The 23,830-nt window shown below is 33.4% G+C and overlaps 5 protein-coding genes across 7 annotated transcripts; 2 read left to right on the forward strand and 3 right to left on the reverse strand.

Annotated features, from left to right (window-relative positions):
- Positions 1-14: 14 nt before the first annotated feature.
- On the reverse strand, positions 15-1,801 carry Tex (THO complex 3 homolog tex). The gene is made up of 2 exons (XM_083047236.1): positions 1,593-1,801; positions 15-1,134 (listed from the first exon to the last, which is right to left on the reverse strand). Exons 1-2 carry the CDS (start codon positions 1,776-1,778, stop codon positions 352-354), a joined length of 969 nt encoding a protein of 322 aa, XP_082903362.1. The 5' UTR covers positions 1,779-1,801; the 3' UTR covers positions 15-351.
- A 633-nt stretch (positions 1,802-2,434) lies between these two features.
- LOC145941239 (WD repeat-containing protein 55 homolog) lies at positions 2,435-4,508 on the forward strand. Its single transcript, XM_083047234.1, has 8 exons — positions 2,435-2,603; positions 2,690-2,833; positions 2,951-3,176; positions 3,246-3,428; positions 3,519-3,592; positions 3,668-3,834; positions 3,921-4,138; positions 4,213-4,508. The coding sequence occupies exons 1-8, from the start codon at positions 2,576-2,578 to the stop codon at positions 4,469-4,471; spliced, it is 1,299 nt and encodes a 432-aa protein (XP_082903360.1). The 5' UTR covers positions 2,435-2,575; the 3' UTR covers positions 4,472-4,508.
- A 115-nt stretch (positions 4,509-4,623) lies between these two features.
- Positions 4,624-13,460, reverse strand: Sra-1 (Cytoplasmic FMR1-interacting protein Sra-1). 2 transcript variants are annotated; one of them, XM_083047216.1, is made up of 18 exons: positions 12,862-13,460; positions 12,470-12,649; positions 12,192-12,373; positions 11,595-12,119; positions 11,301-11,505; positions 11,006-11,220; positions 10,718-10,848; positions 10,440-10,610; positions 10,273-10,355; positions 9,958-10,026; positions 9,539-9,612; positions 8,809-9,214; positions 7,794-7,993; positions 7,106-7,635; positions 6,936-7,030; positions 6,611-6,849; positions 5,494-5,641; positions 4,624-5,412 (listed from the first exon to the last, which is right to left on the reverse strand). In XM_083047216.1, exons 1-18 carry the CDS (start codon positions 13,069-13,071, stop codon positions 5,200-5,202), a joined length of 3,876 nt encoding a protein of 1,291 aa, XP_082903342.1. In that variant the 5' UTR covers positions 13,072-13,460; the 3' UTR covers positions 4,624-5,199. The 2 variants fall into 2 exon arrangements, with proteins under 2 accessions (XP_082903342.1, XP_082903343.1); XM_083047217.1 differs by lacking the exon at positions 9,958-10,026.
- A 302-nt stretch (positions 13,461-13,762) lies between these two features.
- Positions 13,763-16,623, forward strand: Nsmase (neutral sphingomyelinase). Its single transcript, XM_083047235.1, has 7 exons — positions 13,763-13,888; positions 13,989-14,231; positions 14,340-14,513; positions 14,580-14,763; positions 14,918-15,244; positions 15,317-15,422; positions 15,537-16,623. The coding sequence occupies exons 2-7, from the start codon at positions 14,188-14,190 to the stop codon at positions 15,875-15,877; spliced, it is 1,176 nt and encodes a 391-aa protein (XP_082903361.1). The 5' UTR covers positions 13,763-13,888; positions 13,989-14,187; the 3' UTR covers positions 15,878-16,623.
- Positions 16,576-23,558, reverse strand: Graf (GTPase regulator associated with FAK). 2 transcript variants are annotated; one of them, XM_083047219.1, is made up of 20 exons: positions 23,199-23,558; positions 22,909-23,066; positions 22,679-22,750; positions 21,861-21,962; positions 21,658-21,768; positions 21,440-21,544; positions 20,729-20,800; positions 20,441-20,507; positions 20,211-20,308; positions 20,024-20,118; positions 19,755-19,836; positions 19,549-19,651; positions 19,242-19,463; positions 18,929-19,034; positions 18,293-18,644; positions 17,867-18,059; positions 17,538-17,697; positions 17,361-17,417; positions 17,194-17,273; positions 16,576-17,120 (listed from the first exon to the last, which is right to left on the reverse strand). In XM_083047219.1, exons 1-20 carry the CDS (start codon positions 23,356-23,358, stop codon positions 17,029-17,031), a joined length of 2,487 nt encoding a protein of 828 aa, XP_082903345.1. In that variant the 5' UTR covers positions 23,359-23,558; the 3' UTR covers positions 16,576-17,028. The 2 variants fall into 2 exon arrangements, with proteins under 2 accessions (XP_082903345.1, XP_082903346.1); XM_083047220.1 differs by lacking the exon at positions 20,729-20,800.
- Positions 23,559-23,830: the final 272 nt, after the last annotated feature.

Here is a 23,830-nt window from a genome sequence, read left to right on the forward strand (position 1 = left end):
TCAGACTCGTTTATATATAAATATATTTATATATAAATATTTTTTTCATATATATTTATATATACATATATAATATATATAAATATATATCATATCTTTTCATATACGCATTTGTAAAAATTTTTTTACATTTATCTTGTATACAACTTATTCCCTCTCCAAAAAAAATTACCGCTTCGATTTCGTCACTTACGAGACAGCAAGTGTAGAATATCGCTCTGAATTTGTATCAAGTTTATCTATTGTTCAATTTCAAATTCTAATCTTCAATTTAATTAATAAATTTCTACAAAATAAGATAATCTGTTGAGTGCACACAATGCGCACAAGTCTAGTACGAAGAATGATCGCTCAATCGTTCGCGAAGCCGTACACCTTTAAGCTTCCGGCGTCGCGCTTTCGATCGTAAGTGTCCTTGTCGTCGCACGCGTAAGCTAGGAGATACTGTTTCGGATGCCAGGCGACAGTGAATGTCGCCGCCTCCACCGGGACGTCGGAGATCTTCTCGCCGGTCTCCACCTCGCCGATGTCTATGACTAAATCTTCGGAGGCCGCCGCCAATAACTGTCCGTCAAATGAGAAAGAAATGGTGCGCACCGGCCACTCCAGTCGCGAAAACGTCCTCAAGCAACACAATTCATCGGCGTCCCACAGAGAGACCAGGGCGTCTGCGGATCCGGTGGCAAAGTACCGGCCAGTCGGGTCGAACTCGATGCAGATACACGTACCAGGATGCGCCTTGATCACGTGCAGCAATTCCAGCTCGGGATAACTAAGTATGTGCACGCAACCTTGGCCGTTCGTCAGGTAGAAGGTGTCCGAGTCCTTGTTCCACGAGATCTCGTTCACCTCGAAGTTGAACTGCTCTTCTGCGCGTATCTTCATCACCCGGGCGTCGATGAAGGTCACCAGATCTTCTTTATTCCCAACAGCGATCGTGTTACCGTCTGGCGACCATGATATGTTGATATTCTCTCCCCTTGTACTGATGTTCGCCGTACATTTCTGGGTCCTTGTATCCCAGATACGAACTGTCTTATCTCCGCTCGCTGTGGACAATAATTCTGGACAGACGGCGTGCCAGCATAATTGATCCACACTACCGCCGTGTCCTCTAAAAGTTGTTTCCTGTTTCTGTAAGAAAATTTTACATTGAAGGCTTTTGTAACTATATCTCGGATTTAAAAATTGTGTTAAAAAATGTAAAGATTGATTTAAACTTGAAGAAATAAAGAAATGATTTATTAATTCTCTTCTCACTTACTCAAAACTTAAAAATATATATCATATATTTATAACTATTCAAAATATATATTACTTAAATAATATATATACATTAAACATTTTTTAAATAACTCTTATGTCACTAGATATCCTTATATCTCATTGCATGACCGGCTATCGAATATCTACTTGCACGTACAAGTTTCTGTCGCATAATTATTGATTTATAAATAAACAAGCGAATAAAAATAATGACACTGTCACGTTAAGTCTCGCGGAAAATTTTACAAGGACAAAAATCCTCGCTTTAAAAAAATAAACTAGCTCAAGTAAAAAAAAATCATATTATAAATCTTGTGTTCACTAACCAAACGATCAGGACACAAGGAAAATATGCAGACGGACTTGTCGAAGGAACCCGAGGCCAGGTATTTGCCGTCGCAGCTCCATCCCACGCTGTGCACCTTCGCCGAGTGACTCTGCTGCTCCCGAATCTTACTATGCGATTTAAAATACTTAATTAATTCCTCTACTCGTGAAACGTTGGCCGCCATCGTTGTTTACACCGCTTACTTCGTCCACGAACCATAGACATTATACATGATTGGTGACTGTCAAATTATAGACTGACAACTTTTAGGAAGCGCCGAAAGCGCCATCTCTAGTTCTTTTTTCCTACTATAAGATCGAGAAAAAGATGGCAACATCAAATCGCGATTTAAAAATTCCCTAGATAATCACCGTTTAGCTCTTTTTCCCTAGCCGTAAGAACGAGAAAAAGATGGCAACATCAAACAGCAGGTTTTTAAAATTCCCTAGATAGTCACTGTATCGCTCTCTTTCCCTAGCCATAAGATCGAGAAAAAGATGACAACAATAAATCGCGATAAAAAATTCCCTAGAGAGTCACCGTCTAGCTCTTTTTCCCTAGCCGTAAGAACGAGAAAAAGATGGCAACATCAAACAGCAGGTTTTTAAATTCCCTAGATAGTCACCGTATCGCTCTTTTTCCCTAGCCATAAGATCGAGAAAAGGATGACAACATAAATCGCGATTTAAAAATTCCCTAGATAGTCACCGTCTAGCTCTTTTTCCCTAGCAATAAGATCGAGAAAAAGAGACATCAAAATGCGATTTAAAAATTCCCTAGAGAGTCATCATCTAGCTCTTTTTCCAGATATTTTTTACGTCCATGCTTCATTCATAACCTCAATATACAACCTCAATTTTAATCGTGTAATGTTAAGCAATTATTATTATTAATTATTATTAATTGTATAATTATTCGAGATTATATGTAAAAAAAGGGAAAATTTTAAAAACGCAAACAAATTTCGTTTTCTTTGTTAAAATGCATTGGAAAATGGAAAAATTAGTAGGTTCGTAATATCTTATGATATGAAATCGAAAGTATATCCGTTTCTTATAACACAATCACGATTACAAATATAATTTGATTTGACAGATCATTTGATGTCTGATGATATCAGTGATGAAGATACAAGCAGCGATGAGGATTCAGCGAATGAATCTATATTAACAATAACAGATAGCGATAACGACAGGGTTTCTGTCGAAGAGTCAAAAGCTGGAACATCCGTTTCAGCAGGTATTCCTCTCAATTTTTTCAATTTTCTCCATTTGTAAAGTTTCTTGAGTGAAGATAAGCTAACAAAACAAGGTAATCCTTTACATCTTCAAAAAAAAGTCTAAATTTTTCTCCAAGATGGATCGTCTTCTCATCAAGGCAACAATAACTCAAATGAAGTGGATAACAGTAACTTAGATAACTCGGATGAAGAGAATGAAGTTGTCAAGGCTATATTAGATGCAAAGCAATTGTGCAGAAATCATCCACCGTCAATTACATTAGAAGATATGGTAACAGACATATGTTTCCACCCAGCAGCAGATTATATAGGTGTAGCTAGTATTACGGGAGACATCTTTATGTAAGTTTGATGAAAAAATGTATATATTTTATTTCTGATGAAACGTTACACGTCCTTTTTTCATATTAGGTATAAGTATAATAATGAAGAGACTAATCTTGTATCAACCATAGAGTTGCATCTTAAAGCTTGCCGAGACATTGAGTTCAGTGAGGATGGACAAACATTATTCTCGGCTGGAAAAGATTTATGTATAGGAATAACTGATGTGGAAACTGAAATGTTAACTAGATTATATGAGAAAGCTCACGAGTATGTATAAAATATTGATGTACAACTTTTATTGATACTCCTCTCTCTGTCAAAGATATTATTAATGCATCTTTCATTATTATATCTTAGGCAACCAATATATACGATGACGATAATCAATCAGCACGTGTTTGTAACAGGCGACGACGATGGTGTAGTAAGATGTAATGATATCTTGTGATACTTCTTAAATTTTTAACCCAACCAAATGATGAGTCTTATAAAAAATTTTTTTTTAGTATGGGATCTCAGACGAAAGGAAAATGAACCAGTCTTTTCCATAAAGGAGGTGGAAGATTACATTAGCGCGATGATAACCAACAGAGATGCCAAGTATTTGGTTTGTGCCAGTGGTGATGGCTGTCTAACGACTCTAAATATACCAGAGAGAAAAATGCATATACAGGTACATTGTATAAAATTATAATTATATATAATTATAAACCGATTTATGTATAGTTATATATTAAGTCGATCTGATATTACACGCAGTCTGAAGAGTATGATGAAGAACTGACCTGTCTTGGTTTATTTAAATCCGAAAGTAAATTATTAGCGGCTAGTAGTAAAGGAAAAATGTACGTATACAATTGGGGTGAATTTGGATTACATTCGGATGAATTTCCAAACGTTACGAAGACGGCCGTAAATTGTATGATCCCTGTTACGGAGAATGTTGTAATAACTGGAGGAGAGAACGGGATAGTTAGGTAAGAGGGAATTCTTTCGACTTATATATAATATAATATATGTATAATATCTCATTCCTATATATAATAAACAGAGCAACCAGTTTGTTTCCTCATCGTCAACTCGGTATAGTGGGACAACATGACTTCTCTGTCGAGACGCTCGATATAAGTAACGATGGAACTTTAATAGCGTCCTCGTCTCACAATAATGACATCAAATTCTGGAATGTACAATATTTCGAAACGTTAAATGTTACTGAACCTGTGAAAGGTGGAAAGAAAAAGTGGCTGAAACACAATCTACCAAGCAGTCAAATCAACAATCGATCTGATTTCTTTGCTGAATTGTAATTTTAAGTTTCGTGTAATAAAATAACATAATTTGTACCATTTGGTTGTCAAGAATATTATATGATAATCCACGTGCATATCCCGCCAAAAAAATACATTTAAACACGTTCGATATCATTTAGGAATAAACAAAAACGAATAATATTATGAAACATGTGCATTTTATACATATAGTTACCAATACATAAGAAGTATTACACAAATTTACGCGTATGATATGAATAATATATTTATGTATAATACTTTGTTTTGATTAAACTTATTGTTAGAATATATTACAAAAAATATCATTCATACATATTCCACCGTACATCGGTGTGGATCGAGATATATTTATATAGTCGTACAGTTCTGTGAATGTGTGTGTGATTAAAGTAAAGCAGTGCAATTATATAAATCTACCTATCTAAACATACGTTGAATGAGAAATGGATCAAGAAAAATCGTGCCTGTAGATGAAATACTCAACTTTGTCGTTCGCAATCTTTTTTTTTTAAAGCTCTCTCTATAAATTTCGTCTGTCGTAAAAAATGTCTGTATAGTAAACATTTATAGCAGTAGTTGCATTAAATAGTGTAAACGATACTTGGACATTGATGATATAAAAGATGAATAGTTTTTGTAGATAATCAGAGATATCCTTAACAAGGAATGATTTTTTTTCTTTGTCTTCTCGTTCGAGTTTGTCATTATGACGTAAAATACAGTCTTTTTATAATATTATTCGCTTATTGATGATTTATTTGGCGCAAATATTCCGGTGCGTGATAATGCTGTTGGGCGTGCGCCAACGAGGGATGAATCGGTGGCTGGAAGCATCGCACGTGTTCCACGCTTGCCGCGTCGCTATCTCCGCTCTTCAAAAATTTATTCAACACGGCAAATATTTGTGAATTTAGAACTTGAAATCGTCTTATCCGATCCACCATTCTCTTCAGATGCTTCAAAGACAAACGGTACAAGTTAACGTAATAAGGACAGTTAATTTTTATACATACATATATATGTATATATATACTTACTATTCCTTTAACATTCTCGTCTTTGCCATCTACACGTTGCACTCTAAGAATATGGTAGCAGAAGTCGAGCGCCTCAAACCTACGTTGTTGACCCAGAAGGACGACCATGGCACATCCAGCCCAGTGTAAGCCTTCGCCGAACAATTCTCTACAATTGAAAAGCGACTGTGATTACAATTATTCATTACATTGAGAAATGAATAAATTTATTATTTATTTTTATTATGTATGTACATTTATGTTTATGCATATATATGAATATGTATGTACATTTATGATTATGCATATATATGAATATGTATGTACATTTATGATTATGCATATATATGAATATGTATGTACATTTATGTTTATGCATATATATGAATATGTATGTACATTTATGTTTATGCATATATATGAATATGTATGTACATTTATGTTTATGCATATATATGAATATGTATGTACATTTATGATTATGCATATATATGAATATGTATGTACATTTATGATTATGCATATATATGAATATGTATGTACATTTATGATTATGCATATATATGAATATGTATGTACATTTATGATTATGCATATATATGAATATGTATGTACATTTATGATTATGCATATATATGAATATGTATGTACATTTATGTTTATGCATATATATGAATATGTATGTACATTTATGTTTATGCATATATATGAATATGTATGTACATTTATGTTTATGCATATATATGAATATGTATGTACATTTATGATTATGCATATATATGAATATGTATGTACATTTATGTTTATGCATATATATGAATATGTATGTACATTTATGTTTATGCATATATATGAATATGTATGTACATTTATGTTTATGCATATATATGAATATGTATGTACATTTATGTTTATGCATATATATGAATATGTATGTACATTTATTTCTCAATGTATATACAAAACATGTATTACATTGAGAAATAAATAAATAAATAAATAATAAATTTATTCATTTCTCAATGTAATGAATAATTGAAAAACGACCATGTACAATTATTAATACATTACATTGAAAAATAAATAAATAAATATATATATATATATATTTATATCATAAATTATATTTATTACTAACTCGACGGTAAATTCCGTTTCACCAACGGGGATGCAGTATACAAATTGAAGAGCGCTCCAGAGTCTATGAAATTCCGTGCATTCGTCCACGTTCATTACGCCATTCGCTGGTGGCGGTCCGACCCAAATAGGATCATCCAAAAAGCTCCGTAATCTACTAAGTACAACTTCGAATATCGATAAACCGCAGCACAATCGCTCGCGCGTTAATAAATCCCCTTCTCTGGCGATCATTGCTTGCTATAAAATTATAAATCATCGTGTACAGACGTTTGTCGCAAAAACTGTAACTTGAATTTGAAAGATATAGTGCACGTGTTCCTTACTTTAGCGGTACCTAATTTATCCACATTCGGGACAATCTGCAAAGCCGAATATTTCGCTTCCAATCGTTTCTGTTTCGTCTCGGGTTTCTCTCCCTCTGAAAAAAATTCACACATTTTTATTTCTATTTGAACTGGCTTGTAATATCTGCAATAAAGCAATCCGTCCTCACCTTTGCAATAAGGTCTCGGTAGGATGTTTTGAAACGGCGCCGCGTGTAGCAGATCGCAAACCTCCTCTTGGGACAAAGATTGTTCCATCATAAGACAAAATAGAATTGTATTACCAAATTCGCGAAAATTATGAAACAATTCAGTCTTAGCGTCCGGATATTGTACGATATCGTTCAACTGAGCGTGATAGTAGCCTAGAACGCCGGGGGATCCGTAATCGTATCGCGGAAGTTTGCAGACTTTCGGCATAGCTTCCATCAAGGTCTTGGTGAACTGGTGTAAGCTTCCTTGGATCAGAGTTTTGACGATCTTCAAAAGTTCTTCCATAACTACAGCTATTCCTTGATATCCGAGGAGCTTGCATATGGTACGAAAGTGATGCGGACCGACGAATCCCGTATATTGTCCGAACTGAGTGCTATAAGCCAGGTTTAATTGTTTACTACCCCAGAGGTAGTGATGAGACATCTGCGGAGGTTTGTCTCTATGAACTGGTTGTACAAATTGTAAGCCGCGACACTTGACAAATCTGTACAAAAATGCATCGAATAATATATGTTAATAATATCGCGATTATATATATCAATATATAAATATATAATAAATTTATATGTAAATATATATAACAAAAATATATAAATATATGATATATTAAGTATACAAAATTTGCTAAACAGATAAACATACCTATTTGTGGCAGCGTTGTAACAATAATTTGGCAAAAAATCGTAATTCAATTCCCAGAATACGTGAAGGGTGATTCGTCCATACGGAGCTAGAACGTTGTGATTCGCTTCCCTAAACATAGCATCGTATTCATCCAAGGCGAGCCATTTGCATAAAAGTTTGTGAGTAAGACGATTGACTTGTAACAATCCGTCCAGTTCCTGTCGAATATATCATCAAGTAAGTAACGAAAGATACTAGTTATTTTCAAGGATGTGCATTCTTTGAAATAGATACATTTAAAATGGAAATATAAAATATAAAATGTATTTTGTATTTTGCATTTAAAATACATGTTTTCATAAACTATTTTATATTTATATTTAAATGGTTTTTATTGCCCACTTTTATTTCAAATGCATTTTTCTTGCAAACTAAAAATTAATCGAGATATCAATAATATGTGTATGTATAACAATCAATCATGTTATTAAAGAAGTCATTAAGTAAATATTATTTGTAAACAATAATAAACCTTTTTTGTAATTCCACATGTAAATATACATATTTATGTAATTTTTTGTTTTTTGTTTATATTAAAAATATATAAAGTTTATATAAAATTTATGAAGTTTAAAGAATTTATAAAAGAAAGTTTATAAAGAAAGCTTATAAAGAAAGTTTATAAAGTTTATAAAAATTTAATAAAGAAATAAGAATTTAAATATAAGTAATAATTGTGAGAAGTAAATAATAAAAAATAAAAATTTAAATAAATAAGTATATACATATATAAATGTAAATATTTGAAAAAAACCATTTTTATTTTAAACAATCAATTTAAAAATGCCTATTTTCCATTTCCTATTTTAAATGGGTGTCTAAAAAGCATTTTGAATTTTGCATTTTCAAATGGAAAGTTTCCAACTATTTTACGTTTTCTATTTTAAATAGATTTGGACACCCATTTTGCACATCCCTGGTTACTTTTACGAGATACAATTATTATAGATAATAACGTGTGAAAGAGACTTACCACAACTCCAGTTATATCGCCGGATTCGAACTTGCTAATAGCCAGATCCAAGGATTTTTGCATATCCGCGTTAATACGCTGCGTTATAAGTTTATTCAGATCGATGCTTCTTCCAAGTAGCTGAACGTGTCTCTGTTTCAACAACGTTTCGTATCTATTGGCACGTGGATACGGGAGTAAATATGCCCCGAGAGCTACGCACTCTACCCTGAATCGTTTGTCCAACAGGATGCTGGCCGCCAGCTGTTTGTAATGCGCGAAAATCTGCTCGCTAAGTTTGTAAACAAATTGATCGAAGCACAAATTCACTTCAGCCTCTACCTCATCGTATAGAAATTGCTTACGGAATATGGTCAGCGCGTATAACGCGCTATCGTTATATAAATCCAGAGGATATAAAACGTACCTGCAAAATTAATACAATGATAATGATAATAATAATAATAATAATAATAATATATGATAATAATATATAATAATATATCACGCATAATTATGATAATTTAATTTAATCCTTCCGTCAATGCAATTTCCATCATTTCTTCATCAATGTATTTTAGAAGCTTTCCGAATACAAAAGCGCTTTGTATTTTGTTTCGGACGAAGAAAAGTTCCGACACACATTTTTAACATTTAAAAGTTACTTTGGATACCTGGATATCTCGTTCATTGACAGAAGGATTAATTAATAAAAGCGGCATTGATAGGCTTATTCGTATAATAAACTTACTCCATCATCGACGGTTCCTTACTTCTTAATATATGATCGGTCAATATCCATGGCATGGACATTTCAATGGGAAACTGAAACATATATTTATCGATTAAGTGTTTGGGCATGAAATATGTACAGACTCCATGTGACACATTTCTTGCAATAAATATATAATAAATATATAAATATATTTATAATATTTATTAATAAATATATATTAATTAATATTATTATAAATAAATATATGTATAATATTTATTAATAAATATATATTAATATTATTATAAATATATTTATAATATTTATTAATAAATATATATTTCTTATATATATATCCGTGAAATGTCCAAGAACATGGATAAGTTTTGAAATTCTGATATGTTTCATATGCGGCATCGGTTATCTATCGTACACGGCAGCAAATGAAGAAGTACCTGAATGCGTTTCTCCATAGTCATCAGGTCGCTGCATTCTTCATTATGCTGGTGACGTACTTGGCATTTCTAATCATATAAATAAATTACAGAATACGCTATCTTCACATTAACTTCAGCAGATGTATAAAAGATATTGCAAAACTAATGTCTACTAATTAATAAATATTAATGTACAGTTATAATATTCGAATCAAATAAATTGAATTCATAACACAATTGTTGATTTATCCTAATCGTCAAATTATATGAGGCGGCAATTTCAAGAGCTACCTGACATTAATCTAGTTAAAATAGATCAACGTTAATATTTACCTGTATTTTCCTACCCATTGTCATTTCTAAATAAAATTCTCTATACCATAGTTGTGACAAGTCGCAACAATTCTGTAGAGACTCTGTAGAGTAAAAAAAAAAAAAGGAAAATTGTGTTGAGAGAAAGCGGAAAGTAACTGCGAATTTGAAAAGAATCTATTATTTACCGCTGAAATTCAACAAATAACTCCAGTAGAAACTGGTTTTGTGGAATTGATCGATTTGAAAGAGATATTGGCCATCTATATCTTTCCTCAGAGTGCGTTTTCCCCCACTTTTATCGGCGATTAACGATTCCAGCATGGTTCGTACCATATAAAGTTGCGTGGAGGACGGACCTACATACATTTCGTTTATCAATTAATCAGTTCTCAAACTCGGTCGCGCTTTAAAAATTAAAAATAGAAAGGGAAAACAATATGAAGCGTTTTAGTGGTAAACTGACCGACGTTTCTTCGCGGGACTTTAATGCCGAATCCGTTATCTGGATCTTTCTTGCCCTTTAATGCGGGATCTCCGAGTGGTTCTACTCCAAAATGCCAATCGGCGCAAGTTTCTCTGACGGAAACGATTATACTAAAACAAAACGAGAAGACAAAGGAAATAAGATAAGAGAGATCACTCTCCGCTGATCTTAGATCTCTAAATAATTTTCATAAACAGCGCTCTTACAAGAAATGAAGGGAAAAATGTGACATTTGTACAACATAGCTAAAATATAATTTATGCTAACCTTCGAATCAAATCCTTTTTATTCTTGATTGTTTTCCTTAAGGGTTCACGCAATGCGAGCTGTACGAAATCTTGCAACTCAGCATATATATCTCTACGTATTGCATCGATAAAAACAGTCTCCATACGTGCCATCAATACCTGCAATCCCTTAATCATTGCTATAACTTCTATAAGAGCGAATTTCTCTTCGTCGGTATAGTTGTAACGTGTAGCCTACATAAAAGAGAGAGAGATTAATACAAAAATTAATTTAATTGTATGGTAATAAATTAATAAATTTCGTAAATCCTTACTCTTTCGTATTCTTCAGCCTCTTGCGGACATTCTTTATTCATATGATGGTCAGTGGGATGCAATAGTTTCCAACTGTACAGTTCCGTTACAACACTGGTCCATTGTGAAAGTAACTGTAGTCCACGTAACGCCAACTCCGCAGTATCCCGATTCTCTGTATCGCTTCGGCATTCCTTATATGTTGTAGTCACCTCGTTGCTATACCTGTACAAACAACAATTGTCAAATGTATCAGTTACAAGTAGAAAGTACTAGACGAAACCGGATATGAATAAGATATTAAAGGAAAATACCTTGCCAATTCACTGATATATTTCACGTGATCCTCTCTAATTTGAGGAAGATGTACCATAAGATCTGCTTGTGGACTCATGCTATTCGACGAAGACGATAATGGCCATTTAGAGGCATCAAAGTGTTTCGAACGTTTGATATAATTGAATGGCGCAATTTGCATATCCCCGAACAACGGAACTACTTCTAAATTCTTAAAGATTCTATCAATCCTATCCAACTTCAACTTCTTTTTCTGATCGAGTTTATTGATGTTACATAGTTCGCTGTCCATTAAGAATAAACCAAAGCCCATCACTTTCACCAACATGTGCTTCTCATTAGGCGTAAGATACATCTTGGTTTCAAACATATGAACACAAATATTGACAACATCTGCGAGTAATTCTTCATATCCTGCAATCTTCTCTAGATTTTCTTTAACCGTGTCGCGAATTTTATTCTGTGTTGCCAAGAACATTGACAAATTTTGCGACTCTTGCAGTGTCTGTGAATCCGACATGACTTTCAAAAACTGTGCAGCTCTAAAAAAATTGAATAAAATATATTCAATAACAAATCATACTTAAAGAGAGTTTGATAAAATCCTAAATTACCTTCTATATGTGGAATAATCATTCTTTACACTAGATTTCATATTCTTCAATTCATCCAATACAGCAAACATATTGATAAATTTTCCCAAAGTTAAGAGATATGCTTCAGACACAAAGTCTTTTCTCTTCTCATGATGGCACAATCGCTTGACTTCCCCTGAAAATCGCTCGATCGCTTTTCTCTGAAACATAAATACATATGTAAATGTGTATGCAATATAAAGAGAGATCGCTAAACTAAATATATGATATAATAATAAGCTACAATTTGTGCTTACTTGGAAGTACATGAAGTTTAATAATTTATTCACTTCAGGTGCCAATACTTCCACAGTCTTTTCATAAATTTCCACTCTGTTTGGCTGTTCGTTGGATTTTGGTTGTGGTATTGCACGCGAGCAACATCTCCACGTGTACAACATGACGGCGTGCTCTAAGCCTTCCTCCAATAATTCGTTCTGAGAAGATATTTCAAATAAAGTACCTTGTTAATATTTAATTATCAACAAACTTAATTCTTAAAGATAAAGATAATAAAAAGAGTTAATAAGAGTAGAAACTCCTAAATAATTGTAGATATCATTTATTAATTTAAAATTAACGAGCCTTTGGCTCTTCTCATCATCGACATAGGACCTCTTTGTTCCTGTTTAACTTAAAGGAAGCTTACCAAACTCGCATGTACGGTCGCTTCCTCGATATATTTGGCGATGCCTGTCACAAAACCGTTCCTGTCCTCGAAATTCGTGTCGAAGTTCGCTTGATACACCACGGAACATGGTTGAGCCTCTATACAGGGTTGTTCGTCCGGTAACGTAAATTCGTCCAGGACGTCGACGTTCGACAGAGCGTCGCCCAGGGTGACCTTGTCCGTAGTCATCCTCGTCGTAAAATTATCTATCGTACGAGAGAAAAAAAGTACAGCCGATTCCCCGGGAGGCAAAAAGAGACGTCCAACGTAGCCGGATGTATCTCTACGTGCGAGCGATCACCATGATGACATATCTCCGAGATGATTGTTGATGATGAATCTGACGTTTGAGGTCGCGAAACGGGATCGTGGGAAAGGAAGCTCCGACTGTCAAATCGTCAAGAAGCATTTGGGATGCTGACAGATGGTTGTCCTTCCGTAGCACTTTTTCCCCAAAAATCTATCCTCGCTTCCCTTGTTTTCACGTTTTTTTTTTTCCAGATATCAAAAATCAAACACGGGAGAAGAATGTGCAACGAGGTTTGTTCTTTATTGCTGAACTTTCTGCACTAGTGTACACCAAGGCACAGTATGCGCGCTCCGTTTCGTCACGTGACCGCGTCACGTGGCTGCGTCACGTGGTTTGGTGGCTGCGCAGAGGTGGGGGTGGGGGGCACACCAAACCACGTGACGCGGTCACGTGACGAAACGGCGCGCGCAGCTCCCAGCCCCCACCACGCCGCTCCCCCCACCACCCGCCGCGGCTCACGGCTCGCGGCTCGCCCCTGAAATTGGCAACACTGCCTCCATGGTCGCATTACAAAAGATCGATCTTTGATCGATTATATATCGATTATGATGTCCGAGATGACACGTCAGCGTTGCAAGAAAAATCCGAATTCCCCTATTTATTTTGTAAACAATCGACGATAAATTCTTTGGTTTGTAATTGTTTGTACAAGAAAGAATATATCAGGAAAAATATTCTTTTTACTTTTAATTAAAGGTGAAAAGACGAATATATATATATATATGTATATATGTATATATGTATAATGTGTATATATACACGCATACTGATAAGGACTTGTCAAACACTAACATAGATAACGAAAGGATGATGAGGAAAAATTGTGTCTTTCTTTTTCCTCGTAATTATATTTAATTACGTGCTATTGGATGCTAAAAAGGCATGAAACTGTCGGAAAAAGCCAACACTATTCTAAAATTAGGCACATATATACATTCATTGTTATATTATTCTCTGGTAACAAATAAGGGATACGCTCTCTCAAAATAGGAACGATGACAAACGAGATGTCAACGAGTATTTTGACGTTAAACTGTTGGTGAGTAGGCTCTTGTAATGAAATTTTCAGAACTTTATATTTTATAATGAAATACGCATCTCCAGCTGCAATAATTTCTAATCATTCCCATTTGTGGATATTTCGCAGGGGCATCCCATATGTTTCAAAGAACAGAGTGACACGTATGTCCGCTATCGCAGATAAATGTGCGAGCAGGGAGTACGATATTATTTGCTTGCAGGAGGTTTGGTCTATTCATGATTTTAAAATAATAAAGGCAAAGGTGCAGGAGGTTCTTCCTTACTCGCATTATTTTCATAGGTACAGTACTATTTTGTACATTAGGCATTAAGGTATAATTTTTCATCTTTTCTTTTTTCTTGACAGCGGCGTCGTTGGATCAGGATTATGTATCCTATCACGATACCCTATTTACGACGTTATGTTCCACAAATGGCCCTTGAACGGTTACGTTCACAAGATACATCATGGAGATTGGTTCGGCGGTAAAGGTGTTGGGCTATGTAAAATTAAGATTCTCAATATGAACGTTAATGTTTACATCGCACATGTACGTCTAGCTAATGCACTCTTTCATTATTATTTTCGAGACATTTAATTTGGCATAGTTTTGTGTAAAACAATATAATATAGGATAGAACACAAAACTTGTGCTGTGACTTAGAAAAAATGTCTGTTATCTAAATATTGTTTGTTCTTTGCAGTTACATGCGGAATATAATCGAGAGAATGACGAATACATGGCTCACAGAGTGCTGCAGGCATTCGATACCTCGCAATTTGTTAGAATGACCAGTGGTGGTGCGGATGCTGTGATATTAGCTGGCGATCTTAATACCGAGCCGCAAGATTTAGCGTATAGGATTATGTGTGGCGTTGGAGGTTTAATGGACGCGTGTCCGAGTAGTGTGAGTCATATAGGGACCAACGAATGTGCCAATAACAGTTACACCTGCTCAAAGTTCGCTCGAACCAGACCAGATGGAAAGCGTATAGATCATATTTTATACTTGGGTTCGAAAACTGTGAAGGTAAATTGAATGAAAGCATTAGTGTTACGTAATGGTATGATATCTTGAATCATATGAGATAATTTTTGTTAGATTGAAATTACAAATTTCCAACACCCTTTGCCAAATCGCGTGCCGTATAAAAATTTTAGCTATTCAGACCACGAAGCTGTCATGGCTACGCTTAAGTTCACCAATGGTGAGTTCAACAGTTAGAGGATTCTTCACAATTCTCTGTACTATTTCTCTCAATTTCTACTTTCTCAAGAGCAATATTTTAGATAATTAATTTATTCTATACATTCCTTTGCAGGTGAACATGACACAAACAATTTAAATATAATAGATTCTTTAAAGGAGGCAATTGAAATTTGCGAAACCGCATTGAAGAGTGTACAACGTCAACGTTTCTGGTATCTTTTGTCAGGTTGTATACTGGTCGTTCCATTAATTTGGTCCATCGGTCTAAACTGTATGGACACATCTTTGGGAATCGACATTGGTTTGAATATACTACGTATATTTTTAACCGCGGTATTATGTTACACTTTATTTATGAGTTCAATATGGAATAATGTTGAGAAGAATGCTTTAAAAGCGGGATGTTTAGGTATAGAAATTTACATTAAAAAATTGAGTAATGACATACATTAAAGTGCTGATCGACAAATTTATGCGATACCAGATATTTTTAAAGAAGGATTTGTGCTATATACAGCACAGAATTAAAAATAGATTGTGCTCAAAACAAAAAAAAACTAAAAGAAGTTTTATTCTTTAACACGTGTTTCGTGAAATTGTATATTTTTTATTTTCAAGCTCTAAAAAAAAAAAAAAAAATGTTTAAGTTTCCACTTGTATTCTATATTTAACGTAATACGATTTTGTTGAATGGTTAAAAGAGCGAGATGCGAATATATTAAGATTATAAATTGTAAAACTACATCGCCGATAAGCACGTCTCTTTTAAATTATATTTTCGTTGATGGATTGTTTTTTTGGACATGCATCTAGAGATAATAATAGGTACTTACAACAGTATTATCGATAGACCAATTATATAAGCAATGCATATCGTGAAAATCCACATTGTGGTAAAATATATCTATTGTCATATTCAATGCTTATATGCTTCCGTCGTAATATAAAAACTGAAATTTAATTCATGAAATACGACCCTCCTTTGAAATACGACCCTCCTTTATGCACTATCGCGTTTTGCCTTATATATAAATCATGTGCTTGGCACACATTCCTAAATTAAGATACAACACCAAAGATAAGCATTTATTCTTTATGCCGTATTTCATAGGTTTGTAAGACATTTTCTATGATACTTGGTACCCAATACATCATATTATATATATTTTATTATATTATAATACAATAGTATAAACGTATGGTTATTGCCTTTAAAATCTCCTACAAGCTCCAATGGAATTTCCATATACATATATAGAAATCTTTCAATATAAATTGAAATACATCAGATATATTAATTCTATATATGGTCCTTATGCACATATATATCACTGATGAGTGATTATATATACAATTTAGATACATAGAGTAAAATGGCTTTTCTAATAAATAACACTTATATATGAGTATATGTATAATTGACTAAGCAGTGTGTGTGTATAGCCAAAGAAAATTAGTAACGCGAGTGTCTTTAACATTATCGCGTTGCATAACTTTCACAAGTTTGCGCTTCCTTCAGCAATACCGAGAGTAATATTTAAAACAATGTAATGATGGAGAATCTTCAACAAACACTTTGGTTTTCACTTTTTTTTTCATAATCGTTAGGGCAACTGCTCGACGTAATTCTTGGGCACTAAGCCTGTTTTGCCGTTCAACGTGCCTTCCAGCCAACCTGGCTCCACAGAGGCCTTAACTGTAAAAAAAATATATTTCGTTACGAGTATTTTTCACATATAAAAATTACAATTTTTCAATATCAATTTTACCATTTGTGATAATTTGATTTGGTTCAAATGATAATTCGCCATCGTTTTCCGCCATGCAAGCGTACAGGGTTCGTACTCTCCTGAAAATTCGAGAATAGAAACGTTACAAGTTAAAAAACAATGTATGAATCTAAATTCTTACGCACACATATATTTATAACACTTACCAAATTCCTGGTATTTGACCAGGACTCGAACGTCCGCTATTCGGCGAAGTATTAATGCTATAATCAATGCAATATAAAATCAATTAAAGATAATAATATTTGGAGATCGAAAATATACGACAAAATTCGTATTTCTCTTTCTCTCTCGTTAATGAAAAAAATGAAGAGATAACTTACGGACATATTGATGAGTTACTGCGCAGAGGATAAGCCGTAGGATAGTGCACGGATGTCATGGTGCCACGTTTTTGTTTCACCGGTAACTCGTTTGTAAATGGATGTGGATCAGACGCGATCGATTCGCTGGAACTACTCGTATTTCCACCGCTTAGAACTACTGGAATTTAGAATTTTCATTCAGAAAAAAATGATAGACCACAGATCGTTAGTATATTAATAATAATAAGAATAACAATTAATATTAATAATATTAAATAATAATAAATAATATTAATAATTAATATTAATAATAATAAGAATAACAGCAATATAGAAGGGATATAAACCTTTGTCGGCCGAATGGTACATAAGATTCGCATTGGTCAGTTTTATCCGACCAGCACGACTGTCCAGATACGATGGTATACGATGACTTGTACTATCCAGATCTTCGTAATCTCCGTTATTTCGTTCATCGACGCTGGACGGTTTGTTAACGACGGTTAAAGGCTGGCCATCGTAGTAGGATCTCGTAACAAGCTATATACATATGTACGCACATAAAATGATTGAAGAGTCAGAAATTAAATACCCTTCTGTCAATGAACGGATACCTAGGTACCCAAAGCAACTTTTAAATATTATAAAAAAAAAATTGTTGCAATTTAATGTATCGAAAATACGCTGTTGATACCCAGGTATCCATACTTTGATGGAAAGGTGAAAAATTACACTGTATTGACGGAAGAGATTCAATAGTAATCGAAACTCACGTGCGCGTGCGACGATGTAGCTGGTGAAACAGCTACTGCTGTGTGTAGAGGATATCTTAAGAAGGCCGTTCCGTTACCCGAGGAAGTCGGATGTCCCTCCTCTACTTTGACACATTGGGATTTACTCGGGATTACTGTAGCTTGTACTGCCGTTACACGCGATGAGAGGTCTTGAGGCGGCCCGGCTATTATTCTTTCGCAATTCTCGATCAATATCTCCACAACGATATTGTAAAACTTGATATCCATTATAGAGGCCACTGTTTCCTCCTCCGGTCGTAGCAAGGTTGGACCGAAGCAAACCGCCAGGTTTCCCACAGTCATTAGATTTTTATCACTTTTCTTCGCCACACTGAAATTTCGTTTGATAATCCAAATGAGCAAAGCATGACAAATATATGCAATATAACGTAGAAAAAAAATTATAAAAATATTTAAAAAATATTACTTAATAAAAATATAAAAATAAAAATATTAATATTAATAATTTAATATTAATAAATTAATATTAAATATTTATAAAAATACAAATATTACAAAAATATAAAATTATTTAGATAGATAACGATTCAGTTTCTTTGAATCGGAAAATAAATAAGCGAATCTTGGAAACATAGACGAATAATAATCTCTTACGTGCAAAGATGAGTGATAAGAAGAATCATCATATTGAAGTTGGTCTTAGGCAGTCGATAAACGAGGTTGTGTATATCATTTATCCGAGTTTCCTTCATCTCCTGTTCTGTTAGATGCCACACAATAAAAATCAAGATAAAACTTTAGCTCTCTAAACTCGATTTTACTTATGCACACGAGTATGTCGAATATGAGATATCAGCAAGGAGAGAAAAACGAATAGTGATTGTGTTCTACAGAAAGAAAGAGAGACGAAGAGAAGCAAATTGTGCAAAAATAAAACAAGTATGTTATCAAGAATACCTATACGCACTCGCAGCAGTAATGAAGCTGTTGTAATATCGGAATGTCATTAACGGCTCGGACAACATTCTCAGGTAGGTCTTGAGCGCGCTGGTGATAGTTTTGCTCTCCCATTCGAAACGATCGTTCAAGTTGATCTTGTCTATTTTCCTCTTATCAAGTCCCATTATCAGGAGTTTGTTTACCTTAGAGGCGACCCCGACCACTCTATATAAACCTTGTTCTTCGAGTCCTGTCAAAATTCACGATTATTAAACCATTCGGATACTTTTTTTTCGATTATAGATCGTATAAAAAACAATCACAATTATATCTACCTCTATCCTCGAGGGCTCCAATACACTTGGATACGAACGCAAAACCGTTTTCATCCAACGTCGTATCCTCAGATTTTGCGGAGGAACCTAATCGCGGAAAAGTCTGAAAAATATTTCGACAATCAGGAATAATCGAAAGATAAAAAATCTAACATCGATGGTAAAAAGAGACAATCATTTTATTAAAATGCAATCGAAATACTTACAGGTTCCTTTCCATCCATGGCATCCATCCACAATTTTCTATCCTCTTCGGAGAGCGCTTGAAACGTATATGTTACATTAGGTCTGGAAAAACGATGGAAATATTTTTTAATTATTATTACATAAATTATTATTATATAAATATTTTTTAATTATTTTCCGTTTTTACGGTAAAACAATTTTATAAAATTATAAATTATAAAATTTTAATTATATTTTAAAATTATAATTTATAAAATTACATACGCGTATAAAATCATATTCAACTTACCTATCAATGGCAGTGATATCAAAGCAGAATCTTTTTTCAATAGTGTCTGACGTACGTCGTATGCAAGAAGATAATGTAAAGGTTTCCTTGCTGCTCTGTCAAGAAAATAATGAAAATTATTTCAAAGACTATTGCGACATATTATTGCATGTATTGATATACAATTAGCTTTTCCGTTTTTACTTACAAATTTACCCGTGAGCTGATTGTAAGGGATCATAGTGAACTCTTTCTTGTCCTTCTGATATGTGCAGTATTGTTTTGTCCATGTTGTACCAAACGCTTCTGAAAATATCATATACTGTATTTAGTAAGGTACTTTTATAAGAAAAATATTAAAAGAGAGAGATTTATATTAAGACTATATCTGAACAAGACTATATCGATTTCTATCAAATGTGCCTATGATAAACTTACTTTTCTCCATTAAGAATAGGTAGCCTTCGCGCGAGTGCAGTTTGTTGAGGCCACTTTCCACCGCAGACTAAGAAAGAGAAAAAGAAAGAATTACAAGTAAATGAAAAATATGTACTTTTGTCTTATAAAAAGATTTATTAAAAATAAATTTTAATAAATTTTTATATGCTTAATTTTTCTCTTTTGCATTTTCTCTACCTATTAAAGTGTAGTATTTAGCAAACTAATGATATATTTCTATGTTTTATTGAGTGATTAAGAATACAAAAAGTTTTCTATAAAACGTACCTTCTTCATATCCTTCATCTTATTCATAAGTGATTCGGTTTTATCCCGGGTAGCAAGGAAATTCTCTCTAGTCTTGTGAAACACACGCACACACACAAATAAAAAATCGTAATTAGTAAGCAATTTATTAATCATGCTGTTATCAATTCTATTAGATATTTACATCACACGATATATTGATTAATATTCGATAATTCATAGACCTCATAGAGGTTCTCGAACAAGATCTTCTTTAAAAAAGAATTATCAAATGTTTAATAATATACATATTCTGTTATAAATTTCAGTGTAGAACACATTGTAAATCGTACATGAGTTAAACTTTTTGCAAAACTCTATATTTTTGCTTCTTGAGAAAAAACTAACAAAATTAACTTCCAATTAATTAGCAAATCTATAAGTTATTAATTAATTTCTTGTGACATGTGATATTTGCTACTTCAGAAGCTAGAAACAAAGAAATCTCAGCGATATTAGGAATACTATAGAGCAGACACGTGTATCTACGTGTTAGTGATGCTTAACAAGATTCTCTTGCAATACAAACAAACACAGCAATAGCACGTTAAGAAATAATTATTGTGTCTCTTGCAACAGTATATATTAACTTGAAATAAATATACCGACTAGATAAAAAAACCATTTTCTTCAATATTATTCGACATATGTGTTTAAGCAGCTGTAAATATATCATAGAGATTAATCACCAACCTTCTGAATCTTTAATTGTAGCTCTGTCATATAAGGTTTAAAATCTTTCGCAACCTCGTGGCCCTGATGATAGAACGTCAGCCATCCAAACATAAATCCCAATAACTGGAACATTTTATATTACATTACTCTAATGTATCGATGATTTATTATTCATGTATGTATGCTTTTAATCTAGATGCGCATAATAAAAAATAATTAAAACTATTTACTATTACCGTTTCGACAAATTCAAATTTTTTCCGCTCTTGAACCTCTTGCAATAAGAATACATATTCTAAGCTAGCTTGAGAGAAGTGTCTTTCAGCCATCTCCAATGTTGCATCAGCCTACGCACGCACATGCATATACACAATATCAACTATTTAATAATATACAATTCTAATAATATACAATTCTTTTCGTAGATCATTAAATATACCTCTTGCAGCACATTGTCTTGTTTTTTAGTGGATAAATTTAAATAACGTTCTTGACTTTGACAAAATTTTATTGTTTGTTTCTCAAATTTCTTTTTACCATCCTGGAAAATTAAAGTGATTATGAGAGAGGGTTATAAAGTTGACAATATTTTATCAGCTGTCCTTTTGAAATATATAGATAGGTATCCAGAAATAAATAGCTCAAGTTATCTGAGAGCTTATTTTTGAGAATGAAAAAAGGTTGTATAAATATAGATTTGCGAACAATCTATTTCCAAATTATATAAAAACTTTTTAAATGTTGCTAAACTTGTCTTTAAGAAGAAACCAATTTCTCAAGACATTAAGTTTCTTAATTTTCAGTTTGCTTACACATGTGAATATCTGTCTGCTCCAACTCGGAATAAGTCATCCTCATCTCGACAAATACTATCTCAACTCATACAGATTCAAACTGCTACGTAATAAAATATTCAATTAACTCATCAGATCAGAATATATACTATTATTGTTTACTACCAATATAGAGAAAAAAATGACAAGTCTTTGCATCACTAATCTCTCAAAAATTCTTACAAAAATCTACTGCAAACAAGATGTGTATGTAATTTAAAGCATCTCTAGATTAATATCTATATATGAACTTCTTTCATTCTCAAAATAAATAAAACAAAATTTAAACGCTTATTTCTAAGACACAGCCTGTATATATAGAATATATACATGCAAAAAAATAATATTATAAGTAAAATCATACAGATGTGTATAAAATATATTACTATATAAAATGTTATAAAATATTAATAAATAGCACTACCTTAACTCCGCCAATGTGCTCTTTTCTAAAATTCTCCAAAGGTAATATAATCTGATCATACGCCCGTTCCAGCTAAAAAAAAAAAGAAAACCTATTTTAAAAAATAACAATATCAATAATAGTAATAATATCAATATCAATAACAATAATAATTGTTACAAGTATAAAATAGTGTGTAAAAAAAATCTAACAAGTGCAATATTACACTCTTATCAGCAAATATTACACACCATGCGATCCCTTTCATCTTCTATAGATGCGATAAGTTTGCCAAACTCTTTTAGACTTTGAGATATATGAGTTTCGTCCTCAGTTTGGCTCTCCCCGATACACTCAAAGCTGAAGTTCTGTAACGTTTTGGAAAAAGCTCTCTGAGCTCTGGACAAGTCTAAAAAGAGATATATATTATTCATTAATTTAATATATATATAAAAAATTAGATGAAAAAGATAAATGTAATACATATATGTATATATAACAGCTGTTCACAAAATTAACATTGCATTGCGACAGAACTTACTTTTAGCGGCTAACAATAGATCCTTGACCTCTTTAACGAGCCGCTTGATTTGTTGACTGGTCTTTTCCAATTCACGCTCGTGATAATGAAGATTCTCACGGAAGTACGGACTGTCGGTTAAACAATCCGTAAACTCCAATGGTTTAAGGCCAACACCCATTCTCGCTTGTATTATAAAAATCCAAGTGTCATGAACGTGGTGATGGGAGGCGGCCGGATTCGTTCGCGAGTTCGCTGTCACCCTCGATCGCCCGCGATAAAACGCACAATCATTATCATTACCGCAACATTAAAACTCGCGCAGATTCGCTCACGAATTCGCCATCGTTGCGACGTGCAATGTGTCCAAACACCTCACACTTTAACCTCCGCATATACGTGACATGTATGACGTCATTCGCGGTATGTTCGAGAATTCGTCGAAACGGAGCAGCGTTTTCGATCGACCAATCGGAACGGAAGGAGCAAAGATCCGATTGGTCCAACATCACTCTTTAATTATTATAATTACAATTATTATAATTAATTATTTATTATTACATTTAATTATTATAATTACAAAATTATCTAATATTTATCTAAAATTTATTTTATTATTTTTTTTAAATTAATATAAATAATAAATTATTAAT

This window comes from Prenolepis imparis, unplaced genomic scaffold (genome assembly GCF_030444845.1).
Source record: "Prenolepis imparis isolate NDT839.2.m4 unplaced genomic scaffold, iyPreImpa1.0 SCAF_9, whole genome shotgun sequence".
In the NCBI taxonomy this organism is placed as follows: domain Eukaryota; kingdom Metazoa; phylum Arthropoda; class Insecta; order Hymenoptera; family Formicidae; genus Prenolepis; species Prenolepis imparis.